This window comes from Magnolia sinica, chromosome 19 (genome assembly GCF_029962835.1).
Source record: "Magnolia sinica isolate HGM2019 chromosome 19, MsV1, whole genome shotgun sequence".
NCBI classification, from domain to species: Eukaryota; Viridiplantae; Streptophyta; class Magnoliopsida; order Magnoliales; family Magnoliaceae; genus Magnolia; species Magnolia sinica.
Genome location: NC_080591.1, coordinates 18559241 through 18574187, shown reverse-complemented (window position 1 = coordinate 18574187; position 14947 = coordinate 18559241). Strand labels below are relative to the sequence as shown.

At 38.7% G+C, this 14947-nt stretch overlaps 1 protein-coding gene across 3 annotated transcripts in view; it reads right to left on the bottom strand.

Moving 5' to 3' along the window:
- Positions 1-1262: 1262 nt before the first annotated feature.
- LOC131235615 (ATP-dependent DNA helicase Q-like 4A) overlaps positions 1263-14947 on the bottom strand; it is a 51779-nt gene continuing 38094 nt past the window's right edge. For 2 of the 3 annotated variants that reach the window (XM_058232871.1, XM_058232872.1), the window contains 12 exons: positions 10629-10752; positions 10479-10549; positions 10271-10339; positions 9984-10112; positions 9737-9895; positions 9537-9617; positions 9289-9450; positions 8709-8764; positions 2877-3009; positions 2674-2768; positions 2113-2190; positions 1263-2042 (listed from right to left, as the gene is read on the bottom strand). In XM_058232871.1, coding sequence (XP_058088854.1) covers positions 1742-2042; positions 2113-2190; positions 2674-2768; positions 2877-3009; positions 8709-8764; positions 9289-9450; positions 9537-9617; positions 9737-9895; positions 9984-10112; positions 10271-10339; positions 10479-10549; positions 10629-10752 — 1458 coding nt within the window. In that variant the 3' untranslated portion in view covers positions 1263-1741. Of the gene's footprint in view, positions 2043-2112; positions 2191-2673; positions 2769-2876; positions 3010-8708; positions 8765-9288; positions 9451-9536; positions 9618-9736; positions 9896-9983; positions 10113-10270; positions 10340-10478; positions 10550-10628; positions 10753-14947 lie in introns of those variants that run through there. The other variant, XR_009166232.1, reaches the window with a different exon arrangement.

Here is a 14947-nt window from a genome sequence, read left to right as displayed (position 1 = left end):
CTGGAGTTTGAGTCAAGTCAGCCCTCAATCGGTCGAGTGGGCCCCTCAACCGGTCAAGCAGCCCACTCGACTGGTCGAGTGGCGCTGCCCAGATGTTACTTCACATCTCAACATGGGCCCATGTCGGAGGTTGTGGAAGAGGAGGTATTGGTACTTGTTGCCACTGTAAGGATTGACTTGGTGTTAGCATTGCTCCCATGTTAGATAAATACTAAGAACCTGGTCAGAAAATACAACGTAGTATTTGCCAACCGCCAACTGCTGCCGCAACCCTCATGTGAATATTTTGGGTATTAAGTTCGCATCCCAGCATATAGCAAAGGGAAGCAAGATCTAAGCCTTCCACAAAGTGGACTGGCTATGTGTATGATCTGAGCCAAAAATCAATCTGTTCTACTCAATCTTCATTTGGGCCACAATCAAAATAGAAATAGGCAGCTGACCTAGAAAAATTATGCACACGAACAAGCATTTGTACTTTCATAATAGCTGGCCTTGAACTTGCCACACAATGCCTTCTCATCCACAATATTAAAATGGGTTTGCAGAATAAAAGAAAAGCACAATTAATGTTGCAATCAGTGAGAGATCATAGGATCAGATCCCTATAGCTTGTAAAAGTGGGACACTATTTCTCATCCTAACTTGTAAATTGGGCCACGGTGGACATAGGGTGTCCCAAAAACATGGGTTGCACAATCATAGCCCATTGATAGGTTACCTTGAAAACAAATCATTTATTATGGAAACAAAGCAAGTCCAAAATCAACTAGAAAAAATGACAGATTGGATGGCTGGTAATATTCTAAAGAACTTTCAACATGGTCCACTGGTCAGCATGTGCCACCAAAATCATAGCATGGAAGATTTAAACCATCACTTCACAGCTTTTCAAATGTTTCATTTGAAGCCTTTTGTGGACCATGGATAAAACATCCAAACCATTCATATGATGTGTTTCACCATCGGACACGCTCATGCACCAAAAATCCTCTTGATTAGAATATCATATTTGTAGACACTGACACAGGTGCATTTTGCTACTAATAAATGTCCAAGATTACAATCTAAGTAATAACTATCTAAGAGATTTTCAATATACGCATGCCAGTGCCTGAATCCTCAATCTAAAATAATACAAGAATGCCATCATCTACAAACAATCCCATAGCACCTATGGGATTTCATTAGTGCCAGATTGTAAAAGGCGGACAAAATTCCTCTTGCACCCCACATCGTGCACTCACAATTGACAACATCTATGTAGAATGCCGCCATGTTTCTTTCTGATAAATCATAACCAAAACAAATAAAAATTCCTACAGGGCATTGTGTCTTTGAACAACAATTTGTTGCCTACAACAAAGATAGCAAGCAATAGTTAGACTCACTGCATGTTTCTAGTAAAGAAATATACATATTACATCAAAATTTCTATTATAATGGAACAGTGCACTGTTCCACCAGCCACAAATGCAAGTGGCCTCATGGGCGCAGGAGAGGCTAGGATCTAATAATTTGTAACTAGGCCCTGCCAGAATATTGTTTTGGAAGTGAAGATATCAATGTAAAGCTATCCATATAGCTAGAGATGATGACCCTATATGTCCCTTCTTCGATGCATATTCTTGGAACAAATTATGACTGGACTGGCTTCCGACGTTTCGCTGTTTGGCAAACATACAAAAGACCCAACCTACACCACTTGGATTTTCCTTGAATCAGAACCCTTAATCCCATTCTAGAAATCATCCAAATCTACATCATCATAGTAGATAACAGTTGAATTACTTAAACTGCCACCTTTCTTGGTGCAATTCTTTGTCACCTTTTTCTTCGACAGACCAGTACTCTCAATGAAGTCATCATGCTCTTCTGAATCTGAGTCCAAGATGCGTGTTGAATCTCTTCTTCTCTTGATTATCTCAGCAATATCATTACTTCTACCAGCGCCGCCACTGTTCTTGTCTGTCTTTCGGTACTCTTCAATTGTTGATTCTATGGTTTCCAATACCCGATCTCCATACTTGGTTATCTTTGCCCTGAGTCAAAGTGATATTACTCAATATGAAATTTGGTGACTGATGATAATTTCATGACTGAAAAACTTACTTGCCGATGCCATTGATCTCAAGAAGCTCTTCTTTTGTTCTAGGAATCCGCCTGCTTATCTGCTGCAATGTGGCATTTCTGAAGTTGACAGAAAGAGCATCTTGTCAGGAGTTAGATTTTGCCAAGGGTTTAGAGGAACGACAGGGTCCAACTCATCAGCAAACACATGGTTTGCGGACATGAAGGATTCTGTACCTGCCCGTAGTTCATTGATCAAACTGTTGATCTGATGGGCTTGGCTCCACAGGGAGGGGTAGTTCTGGAAACCTCTAAAGATAAAAAAGATCATAACACTTCGATATTTGGCACTGAATGGAAACCGTGCTGTATTTCTTTTCTAAACTCCCATCCATAGGCTACAAAATTGAAGGGTTGGTATCTTCTAACCGGGAATATTTCCAGGGCACCCCTTCCAGTCCACAGCCCATTGGATCATCATTCCATTTGCCCCACATGTATGGAATCCTACATGTCAATCCATGTGTTTGCCGCTGAGAGGGGACCAACAATTCTATTAGAAGAAAGACATGCAGACCGTAACGTGCAGAAAAAGAAGCTCACCCAAATATGTGATATGCCATGACCCCTTCACCAGCTTCTTTTACAAGCACAGTCCGAAGCATTCGCAAAGAAGCATAAAGCTTGGCAGATAGATTCTGCAACCAAAGTTGCCAAACATTTTAGAAGTCAATGACCATACAACTAGAGATAAATGAATGGGCACGAGAAAGAAACCGAAAACACAATCTAGTTTTGTGTATTACCAAGTCTTCTTCATCTTGAGGTTGTGCAGAAGTGTCATTTTGTGGGGGGCTTATCTTTCCTGGAAGCAATGGACCTTTTGCTGGCGTCACTTCTGGTCTGGTCGGCTTAGCTGCCTTTACGGACGCAGGGAATCTGCACAGTAGCACAGTTCTTGTTACTAACAGATCATATATGCATGTTTACGCTGCAATTAGAAAGCCAGCATGGTTAGAGCAACCCTGCTTGGATACCATTTAGGAAAAAGGAATGTTATAGAAGTCAGCGAGTTAATCAGTCCATGGATGACGAATTACAGGGTACAGATACATCTGTTTTTGTATAGTGTACTGATCTGCTTGGTCACAAATTAGACCCACAGTTCAGTGATCCTGGCTGTTGATATGATGGTCCACTGTGGATGGTGATGTCCCAAACCTCACCAAGATTGGAAGCTCCTGTCCATAAAATTTGGGTTCCACTAGTAAGGACCAGTGTATCAGTACACCACACATACCAATGCATCAGAACCCCATAATTTCTTGTCCATAGGTGTGTTCTCCAACTCAGAGCACCCATGGTCATGGTTTTTAGCAGTGGTGAAATAATTTACGCAAGGAAATACCACCAAGCTTTTCCCTAACTAGAAGCACTAACTTGTACTTGAAATTGCGTGGATTGTCTACCACAGCACGTGAAAGCTTGGCGGAGCTTACAATTATGGTTAAGTCCTAGAGGAGGGGAGGGTGAATAAGATCACTTAAAATTCTTTGCCTAATTAAACTAATTTATCAATTAAATGCAATTAAGGCATAAGGGTCCAATTACATAGACTACAAATGATTCAACTAATTGAGCCACTAGTTTATGTGGTGAGATGTGAAATATCAATTGTGTGTGCTACAAATTAAGTGCCTAGCATACATTCTAATCATGCAAACATATGAATTAAACACATTCAATCATAAGCAAGAATAGACATGCATCCACATAAGCAATCGCAAACATAATGATGTATAGTGGTTTGGCTACTTGCCGACTCCACTCCCGGCGGACGCACTCTCCTCCAGTGTATCGGATTTCACTATCTCGAAAGTTTTAAATCAAGTACACTTCTAACCTTTACAAGCGTACACTCCTGACGGAGGCCTACACAAGGACTTACACACGTACACACCCGTGTTGGTGATGATCCTGCACAAAGACCAACACGTACTCACCCGTGTTGGTGACACACATTTCCACCCATGTCGGTGGCTCCCGCGGAGACTTAGTTGGTGTTCTATCAGCTAACCAACAACCACTACAATCATAATCCAAGGACCTGCGTATACTCTCGCCGAAGGCTCCCACGGAAACTAGGGGTGCACATCGAACCGTTGGAACCGTGGAACCGGACCGGAACCGTTGGATCGGTCTGGTTTGGTCCAGTTCTACACAGTACTGGTTCCGGTTCCGGTTCCAAAAGTTTGAGAACCGTTGGATACGGATCGGTTCCAGTTTAGGGCCTTGTAAAAGAACCGTGAACCGAACCGTTGATCCAAACCGTAGATCCGAACCGTTGGAATATGCATTGATCTTCCCACACCATTTGTTTTAGGTTGGGTGTTGGTTTCCAACCTCTACGATGCAGTGGGTTTAATGTTTTCATTTTTTTTAGATTGGGCCAAAAAAAACCCACACAAACAAGTGATCAGACTATTCATCTGGTGAACTCCGACTGAATTTTGGCCCATTAAACGTGCATGTATCAGTTCCTAATTTTTACAATTGTCCATTTACATGCCCTTGAATCATTCAAGTAGATCTTTTAGAGGTGTCAGATATGGACAATGGTCCATATGAATCGATTCTGTTTTCTATAAAGAATATCGGTGGAGCGCCATGATAGATAGCAGCAGCACTTGATTGCTTCTGTTATTTTTTATTTATAACTACTTGCCATTGCATTGCTTGCTCAACATTTTGGTTCTCCAAGTCAGGGCTCTTCTGCTATTTTTGACATGTATTTTGTGGTGAGTACTTCACTGGCTTTGGATTCCTTGTGGCACATCAAATCTTTCAGTTCTAAGGCCACCTTCTCCATTGAAGGCATGAACACCTACCTTCATTTCTTTATCTAAGTACTAAATCAGAACTGAGCCGCTTTGAGTACGTCGTTGTAGGGATTTTATACCTAAGACCCATAGAGCGGATCCAGGTCCAAAAGTTCTTGTTGAATCACTAACTGGGCTGGATTTTTAAATGCCCAAAATCGTGGAACCGATCCGGAACCGAACCGTTTTTCACGGTCCGGTTCCGGTTCGGTTCTAGGGTACTAACGGTCCGGTTCCGGTTCTAAAAATTGTAGAACCGTTAGGAACGGTTTGGTTCCAGTTTCACCCCAGAACAGGACCGAACCAACCCGTATGCACCCCTAACGAAGACTAACACATACACACCCGTGCCCAATGGTAGTCCTACACAAGAACCTACATATACTCCCGCCGGAGACGGTCTTACACAATTACCTAATTGACTTTGGATCTCAAACTCGATGGACTCTAAATATGACAACCTTACTTGTCGAATTGAGCCCCGTTGTTGCACCTTCTTGAGATGTTTCTTCAATGCTCTCTTGTGCTTGAATCGACTTCTCATTTGCTCCCACGATCGTTAATGCAGATGCTTCAGCTCCTACGATCAATCACCTTGCATATGATACTCCAATAAGGTGACCAAGGCAATGAGATGATTATTGAATCTCCTACAACTATGGGATAGTTGTTTTCCAATTAGGGATTCACCTAGATAGGTGTTATAGAGAATATAAATAAGGATATACCTATAGGCTTAGTGTCTAATCTTTAGAAAATGGGTGAGTTCATCCACATCTTCATAATGGAGCTTGGAATGCTCATTAGAGTGATTAATCACAAGAAGATTGGAATGTAATTCTTTAGTATAGAGTCTAGAAGAGGGATTAAGAGTGAGGGAATCACCCATGATCTATTTGCACAAAAAACCCATCATCACGCCCAAGGTCTGAATGCCAACCGGTTTGCAATGGCTACAAGACGGGTAAAAAATGACACCTTTGATCGATCGAGCACCCTTTTGACAGGATCGAGAAATTCTAGAAATATGTAGTTTTGGTTGCTGAACTAGTTTAGTCATGTTTTGATCGATCGAGCGATGAAGCTTCAATCGATCAAGACCCATCGCCAGACTCTCGATAAGATCGAGCTCCTATCGAAAACTGTTGTTTGGGCTGTTTGTTTTACAACAGCTTTGCACCTCTTCAAAGCCTAACTAATCATGATTATTAAGGGTCTAAGGCTTAGTTTAGATGAATCAAATGTTAAACTATGAAGAGAATCCTCTAGAGGTAGGTTATATTGGAATCTGAAGTGGTCTAGGGCTAGGTTTACCAAGGTACCTCATGATTTACTTGTTGTCTTCAGCATTGATGCTTCAATTCTCCAAGACTTCGGTCTTCAATGTCTTCCTATGGAGGCTCAACCAACTCAAGACACTCTAACTCACGTCATTGAAAAAATAAAAAAGCACTAACAGTAGAAATAAAAAGTAATATTGCAAACTACAAAAGACATAGGATTCATATATCAATGTTAGAACAAGAAACCCTCCGGATGCAATTGAATTCTCTTTACTTCCAGAATGCCCTCTAACCATTTAAGCCTCCTCATGCACGATGGATATTTTGGGAGTGTTCCATACCCAACAAAAGTTCTAAGAACTTATTAGAGATAAATCTATGGGACAAACTACAATAAAGGGAATCAACCTTAATAGACAATGTAATAGGTGATGTCCCAGAAATAATCTCTCTTAAAACAAGCCCTAAGGTCCTCAATGTTCTTAACAGCAGCACTTATACACCCATCTGGCCCACATAGCAAGGGATGATACAACTCTAAAAGTCATGAACAAGATCACAACCTTCCTAATCCCTACCATAATGCTGCTAATTTAAAAGCATACAAAATCACATACACTCACATAATCACAGGGAAACTATTCTTATACCATGGTAAACTGGAAACAACTTATGGATCATTAGAGCAATTTCTTGAGATATCATATCCAAGCGTGTATGAAACACAATTTTTTTTTTAAATTTATAAAAAAAGGTATTTCCTAGAAATGTGCTATATAATAACAGGGTAACCTTCATTTATATATGTAACCAAAAACAACTGCAAACCTATTTCTAAATATAGGAGCTATTTGAGTTTGAACTTAAAATTGTCTGCTTATAGATTAGATTCTATTCGAGTCTGTGAAACCATGGATTATGAAAATGTGGATATCAACTCATCAGCAATATGCAGATGATGGTCTCTGAGTTTTTAGCCCAACCACCAATATGTGAGTGGAATAATCAGACTCTTGTTTCACTCATTTTTTCCAAACAAATCTGCATATGAGACAAAAGTTGCTCCGACCTGTTCGTATCTCATTTACATGCTGGATGGCGGCTGATTGGGTCATTTGTGAATTGCAGACATTCAAAGAGGCCTTATACTGGTATTAATTTCTTTTTTGGTGGAGTTAAATATCAGGTAGAAATAGACGGATTTTGGCTTTTAAATAGAACAAGGTATGTGAAGGCCATACTATTTCTTTTTATGTCTTCGTAATTTGTACCAATAGAAATTGCTTAATTGTCATAATTTTCTGTGTCATTATCAAGTCCCAAAGGCCTTCATTCTCGAATCAAAAAGTACATTTTTGTAATAATCTGAAATATTATACTAGATTGGAATTTCGCTAGTAAAATTTTTAACAGTGGGATATCTAGCTGATAGAGGTAGACACACATACAAGTTTCTTAAGGCATGTGAAGGCCCGCCTTTTATAACTTCTTAATTTGTACCAGTAGAAATTGCATAATTGCCATAATTTTCTGTGTCATTATCAATTCCCAAAGGCTTTCATTCTCGAATCAATAAGTAAATTTTTGTAATAATCTAAAATATCATGCTAGATTGGAATTTCTCTAGTAAAAGTTTTAACAAAGTGGGATATCTAGCTGATAGAGGAAAACACACATACAAGCTTCTTAAGGCATGTACTTTCTAAATTCTGCCCCACCAAAAAAAAAAAAAAAAACCTTCTAAATTATTCTTAGATGTGTATAGCAGTCGCCAACGTCATAGCCGCTTCCCGTTTCTGGTAAGCGTGGTCCAAGGGTAACCATCTCACCAGCTGCTTATGATTGGCGTGCATCCAACATATTTGGATTTGAAGATTAGGCCTATCTTTAGATTCTATACTCAGGGTACACTTTGGGTTGTTCCAGATGTTTACATTGAATGAACCCAGCAGTGTTGTCCAAATCGTATGTTCACGATATGCATTGTATGATTCATATCATATTGTATGGGTGTACAATTCAAATCGTACACCCAAATCGTAAATCTTAAATAACTGTACAATTATCGTATGAATCGTATTGAATCATACGATTGTCACATCAAATAGTACAATAACAATTTGACCTCTATTACGATATGCAATATGATAACGATTTTGACAACATTGGTGCCCAGTACTTAAATGAGTGCATCACTTCTTATTAGTTCGATGTTGTATAACCAAGGTTCCCTTATGAACACATAATGCAAGTTTGAAATTTCAAAAGCAAATGTTACCATCAGAGATGTATTCAACTATTTAAGAGGTACATGTTGAACTAATTAGAGAGTTGTGCTTGAGAGCATTTTTCTAATTTGTCTCGAAAGTTGTATAGGGAAGCCTTTCCAACATTCCTTTGTATAGTCTAAAGAGCTGTGACTGGCTATTTGTAGTGACATACAACCATAACAGACCAAAAGAAGTAAATACTGCACCTTACTATAATCCTCTGTTGGCCAAAGCAAAGATTGTGTGCTTTGGATTCATTTACCTGCAGAACAAAGTTTGCAGGTATAGGTGTTACCCAGTTATGCATAGAGAAAAACTTGAATACTCTGGCACAGCCTGATGGTTGACACACCAGTTCTAAGAAATTATCACATGGCATACAAGTAATTCAAATAAAACCATCATAAACCAAAAATTACACCTGTGTGATTATCTAACTAGCTGATTGGTGGATATTCAATGGATGGCTATTGAAAAATAGCCAATGGCCCTAATTCCGCAAACAAGTCTCCAAGAAATGAGAATCAGGGAGTAAGCATGTTCAATCAATATAAATTTGGAATTAAAACCTATCTACAGTAGATCCCACAATTTGGATTATTCAATTTGAGTTAATGCATGCAACGTGCACAACTTCAGAGTGCCTGCATATCAACTATCAAGCATCACAGTCTGCCAGAGTATCAAATAACTATCCTAATTCGGAAGACAGGAATGAACAAGCAGGAAACTTTTTTCCTTTTAAGTCATGCAACATGTATATAAACTGGATACAAGCTCCGATACCTTCAAAACCGATGACACAGATCCATATATATCACTTTTTTTAACATCCTCAATGAGTAAATCCTCAATAACCAGATGCCGCAATATTCGGGAGGCTTCACCCTTGGCTAAATGTTTTCCAGCTCCGTGAAGGCTTTGAGCATCATGTTTATACTTTTTAACCTACATTTACAACAGTTAAGATTGCCTATATCTTCTGAATCCGACAATTAAAAACCAAAGAAGAAATGCTTCTTGCAAGAACATACATATTGGTTCAAGGAACCCCTGTATACTTCCAGAATATGTGATGATGAATAGTGTTGTCCTGTTGATTTCACTAATTGAACCTAAGTACGAGGCAGGCAAAAAATCAAATGAATCAACCCTGTGCATGGAGAATTAGATTACACAAAAGAAATAACTCCAGCTACTGGTAGAAATATCAAAATCTAGAAGATTTCCGAACCAGTTGCGTTGCTATGTCAGTCACATCTTTCTCAATAAAATTCATCATTTTAGAACAGTTGTCACAAGTCTTTCTACAGTTTGAAGGATTGAACTTCTCTCCAAAATGAACGAGTTGTAACAGACGTCGGCAATCTACATCGTTCTCACAATAACTGACCTGATCACAGTTAAAATTCACCAGATACGTAAATTTGTTTTGTTCAGTTGTGGAGATCATAACAAAAAGATCAGTTTTTAGTAAGTACCATGCGCAAAAGATTCTCAATATTTGTTTCTAATATTTTTCCTGAATTTCCTACAGCAATATTTCTTGATCCAGATTGAAAGGGGCTCTGCTCTATGACTCCTTGGCAAAGCATGTGCTTGACTCGTATCTGAGGCAACCCAAATAACAGACCAGAGAGGGAAAAAAAATAAGAAGAAGTTAAAATAGTGCAAAAACCTATCTTCGCATGGGTTTCTAACAAACACAAAATGCACTTTACCATAAGGTTCAGAAGGATGAAGAGGTTATACTGATATTGTAACTTACATAGTCACTGTAACTGTAATATAATACACAAGACGAACGCAGACCATCTCTACCAGCACGCCCACACTCCTACGCAATCCAGAATGTGAAAAAATATCATGAAACTGTAATGTGAAAATGTAAGCCTTCCCTATTAACATCATTTTGTCTATCCTTGATGTTTTCGGTATCAAGGAGACATGGTATCAGGAATGTGTTTAATTATTACCTGATGGTAACCTTCAATGGACTTTGGAAGAGAATGATGAATGACAAATCTGACATCAGGCTTGTTGATACCTGAAATCTCTAGATCAGTAGGCAAGTATTATAATAGCAAATTTAGGAAAACCTTTTATAAAAAAAATCAAAGAAATACCCATTCCAAAAGCCACAGTGGCACAAATTATATTGATTTCATCTTTACTCCATTGTTTTTGAACAAAAGCTCGTTGTTGTGGATCCATACTACCATGATAAAATGATGCTTTATGGCCACATTCCTGAAGAAATACATCACATCTGATAACTACACTTGTAAATCAGGAAAGGGGAGGAATACAAACAGAGTCTTAGAAAAGTCACTAGAATCATCAAACAGAGAGAATGAGACAGAAACCTGACTTATGTTCTTATTATATTACTAATTTATGCCTTCTATGAGCCCCAACTCCAAGCAAACAAAAAAAGGAAAAAGAAAAGAAAAGCAAATGCCACAAAAAATATGACAACAAACCGGCATTGCAGATCAACCGAAATCTACCCTACGAAAATAAGCAAGATAATCAGCCTGCACAAAACATAACTTGGAGAGTATGTGAGATGCATGAAATGAGTTCTCGAGAGATGAAATTAGCAGTGAATGGCAGCAGTAGTAAATAAAAAGTGGATGCCTACCTTGAACCATTAATTAAACAGAGAGCAGAAAGGTAGTCAAAACAGTTACAGATCTAAACAGACAGGGCCTGTTTGGATTGTTGGAATAAAGTTTTCTTCCATGGAAAAGAATCCTTCTCTGATGATGTGATGCTTTCTTACGTCTACGAAAATAAAGCTGGGGAAAACAGGATTCATTTCCACAGTTTTCCTTAATGAAAGGGTGTTTTCCTTTACCTTCACAAAAACTCAATAATCCTCATTCTACACTTTTTGAGAGACAGATTTCACTTTTTGACCATTTACCATTCTACATTTCCCTTAAATCATGCAAAGTAAAGAAAACAACCTTTTTTAGGATTGTTTTCCACAAATGATGTAATCCATGGTATTCCTCAGATCTGACGTTTCCTTTCCAAATCTACCTCCTGGAATCCACCAATCCAAACACGCCCTTAGGTTTAATTGGGACCCTTCAAACAGTAAATTCATCATCGTGTCTGTCGTTATGTATAATGATCATTACCCTAAGCTGTTCACTGTACTGTAAAGAGATTCGTCAACCTTAACTTTGGGATGACTCACATCCCAGCTCTTTACATTGCATCATGGTGAAAATCTCAAGCAAGGGCATGAACTACGCATTCTGCTAAGATTGTCACTTGGAATCACCATTAGTAATTTCTTGCCAAACCGTAGAGAATTTATCTGTCAACTCCCAGGGTGAAGGGATGGTAGAGAACTAGTACAAAACTGAAAACTTAGAGATTCCAAATAGGCAGGACCTGTACCTGTAGATCTGAAATATCAATTCTAGGATCTGTTAGAAGAGTAAATTGTGGCACGTTGGATACATTGCATAGGGCGTACATGCAGTACATGGAAGAAACTTTTTCCTTTGTTATTAATATTGGCAAACCCATTTGAGGGATAGTAGTAATAATTGACTAATCAAACTCATGGGACAATTTTTGTCCTTGAATCAAGCAATATTTCTATTAGAAACTCCGCCACTTTGACAGAAAGAACTGACCGTTAAAGATTATATGAAGTTCTACCACTTCATGAATCTACAACGACCTCAATGAAATGACAAACTATTCAAAAACAAGGTACTTTTGAAGGTTGGATTAAAAGATCAAATAGAAGATTTCAGTGACAAGGGCCTATTTCGAGGACAAGGTTTACCAAATTAAATTCAAAGCCAAAGAAGACATAAGACAGAATGATGTAAGTAGCTCAAAATTTTCTCATAAGTTTGTGAAAGGAAATTGAGATGGGTCACTTTCAAATTCGAACCCACAATATACTAAACAAGGAGGTGGAGGAAAGGAAAACAAGTGGATCACAATCCACCTTCTGGGTGTAATAGAGATTAAACGAGATGCTACAAGTGTTTCAAAATTGGGCACTGTTCAATTGAGTGTCCAGAAAGGAAATTCAAAGACAGCGTCAGCAAAGAATAAGAAAGATAATGGATGTGAAGAAGAAAAGCCAGATGGAGGTGGCAATGGAGAGTGCAAGTTGGTGATTGACAATGACAATTGTTGAAATTACATGTCCAAGATGATGCTACAGAAATTGAAGACACGGATGTTGAGGGGTTTTGTCAAACTCACCAAGTGTCGAGAGGCTTTGACAATTGCTTGATTTCTCTTTTCCATTGATGGCTTGTACCACTATGATGTTTGGTATGATGGTGCCAATGGACGTGTGATGCATGGTTAAAAAAAGAACAGTTGCAATATGGCCGTACTGTAACTATATCAGCCCCTAACAATACACGACACAGATGAGTCGGCTTACTAGCAAAAAATGGGTTGTATTGTCCTGCATCAGATGCTACAAGCTGATATGGCGGTATGCCATAAAGGCCCTCTTCTGTGTTTTTTCTTTTTCTTTTTCATCCTATTATTGTACTTTTTTCTTTTCTTCAACCATAGAGAAGGCTTAGAAACTTATTTCAGACCATATCTAGGCCTATTTTGGGAATCAAAACACAAGATTTGAGTGAGATTCAGTGAATCAAAGCATGATAGATCGATTTGATGGAAATCAAGTGGTAAGCCATCACTTTCTTTCCATTTTTCATTTTCCTTTTGTTGAATTTCAATGAAGGGGTGTGCTCTAGGGTTACTGGTACCACCATAGCTTTATGGTGGTACCAAACACATGTGGGGCCCGCTTGATGTATTCAACCATCCAATCCATCCATTAGATTCACCTCAAGAAATACCTAAGATCCAATACTTAATCCCAATGTAAAACTAAAGTGGACGGCATCGAAAGAGACGAGCTGGGAGGGAACACGCACCCTTGAATTTAATAGGGACACACTTGAGTCGTAAAACAGCCTGATTTTTGGCATGATCTTTAATATGGCCTAGATGAAGGGTCTGTACGGACTGGATTCTATATATACAACATGATACCCCCTGCTCTAATCAACGATCAGTGTTCCCTCCCAACATGTTCGATGTGCTATCATGTTGATTTTGGGGGGCCTAGGAGTTTTCTTAGACGAATCATTTGATGGACAAGTTGGATTATGTGAACAAATCACTAGGCCCCATGTCTGGATGGTACCACCATAAGGTTATAGTGATACAGATATTGCCGGAGCACGACCTTTCAATGAAACATGCAAAGCTACACCAAATCATACTTGATTTGTCTTCGATTAGAGCCTAAATGGTTAACTTTCAGCAGTTAAAGTTGATAGATAACATTCTTAAAAAAATGATTTCATATAATACAACCTGAACACACGTTAAAAATATAGAAGAATGATAGATATTTTGGTGTTTTACATTTTTTCCTATTTCCTCAATATTTTTCAAGATTTTTAGGCGAAAAAATTGGCAAATACAGGTCGAATACGCCGTTGATATTGTCATTCAAAGCCTTGGTGTGATGTATTACTCCAAAGGACATGGCATTATGTTCAAGACCTTAGGATAGGCAAGAAGGAAAACTCCTACACCATTCAAAAAGATGGAAATACATTCGTAGTGAATCTTAAGCCAATCAAGTGAATGGATCATATACCGGGGACAATGTTCCAATTATCGGCGGCATTACTGATAATAAAAGTATCGTGCGGTCGATTGTACCGAAAACCTAAGTTAATATAAAATTTCTAGATATCGTTGATATTTTTAATACTATTGACAATATCTAGCGACATTGATATCGCCAGTATTTTAACAATATCCATTGCCATTGTGACCAATCTCATTTTCCCCTTGGACAGCCGAAGAAATCCCTCCCTGTAACCCATATAACTATTAAAATTTAAAGTTGCCCACTCATTAATTATGGCATCCATAGTATATACCAAATGTAGATGGTCATATAGATCCATGATCATAGTTATTATTGGCTTCTCCGGGTACACAACACCAACAAGAAGTATGAGTGCTCAATCTTGAGGTTTTGTGTGCAGTGGGGGATAGGATGTAGCGTGACCTCCATCACATGTTGTGTACACATGCAACACCTAGGATGGACCCCAAAGCCCATGGATTTGAAAGACCAAGCAGTCCAATCTGTCTAGAGAATACTTTCAAATATCCAATATGATATGGCCATATTGTAACCGTGTTAGCCCACTTCTATATGTCACACTGGACTACATCGGCCCATATCCTATTGGAATTAGGTGGGGGTGGGAGATGCACCCTTCAATGTCAATATTTAGAGTATAGAGACTTGATCAACACCTTTGAACAAAATTTCGACCTAAATAGTTAAAATCATATGGTAAAAATAGTGCGCCAAGCTGGTTGATTAAAATTTTGGGACCTATAGATACACTTGGAT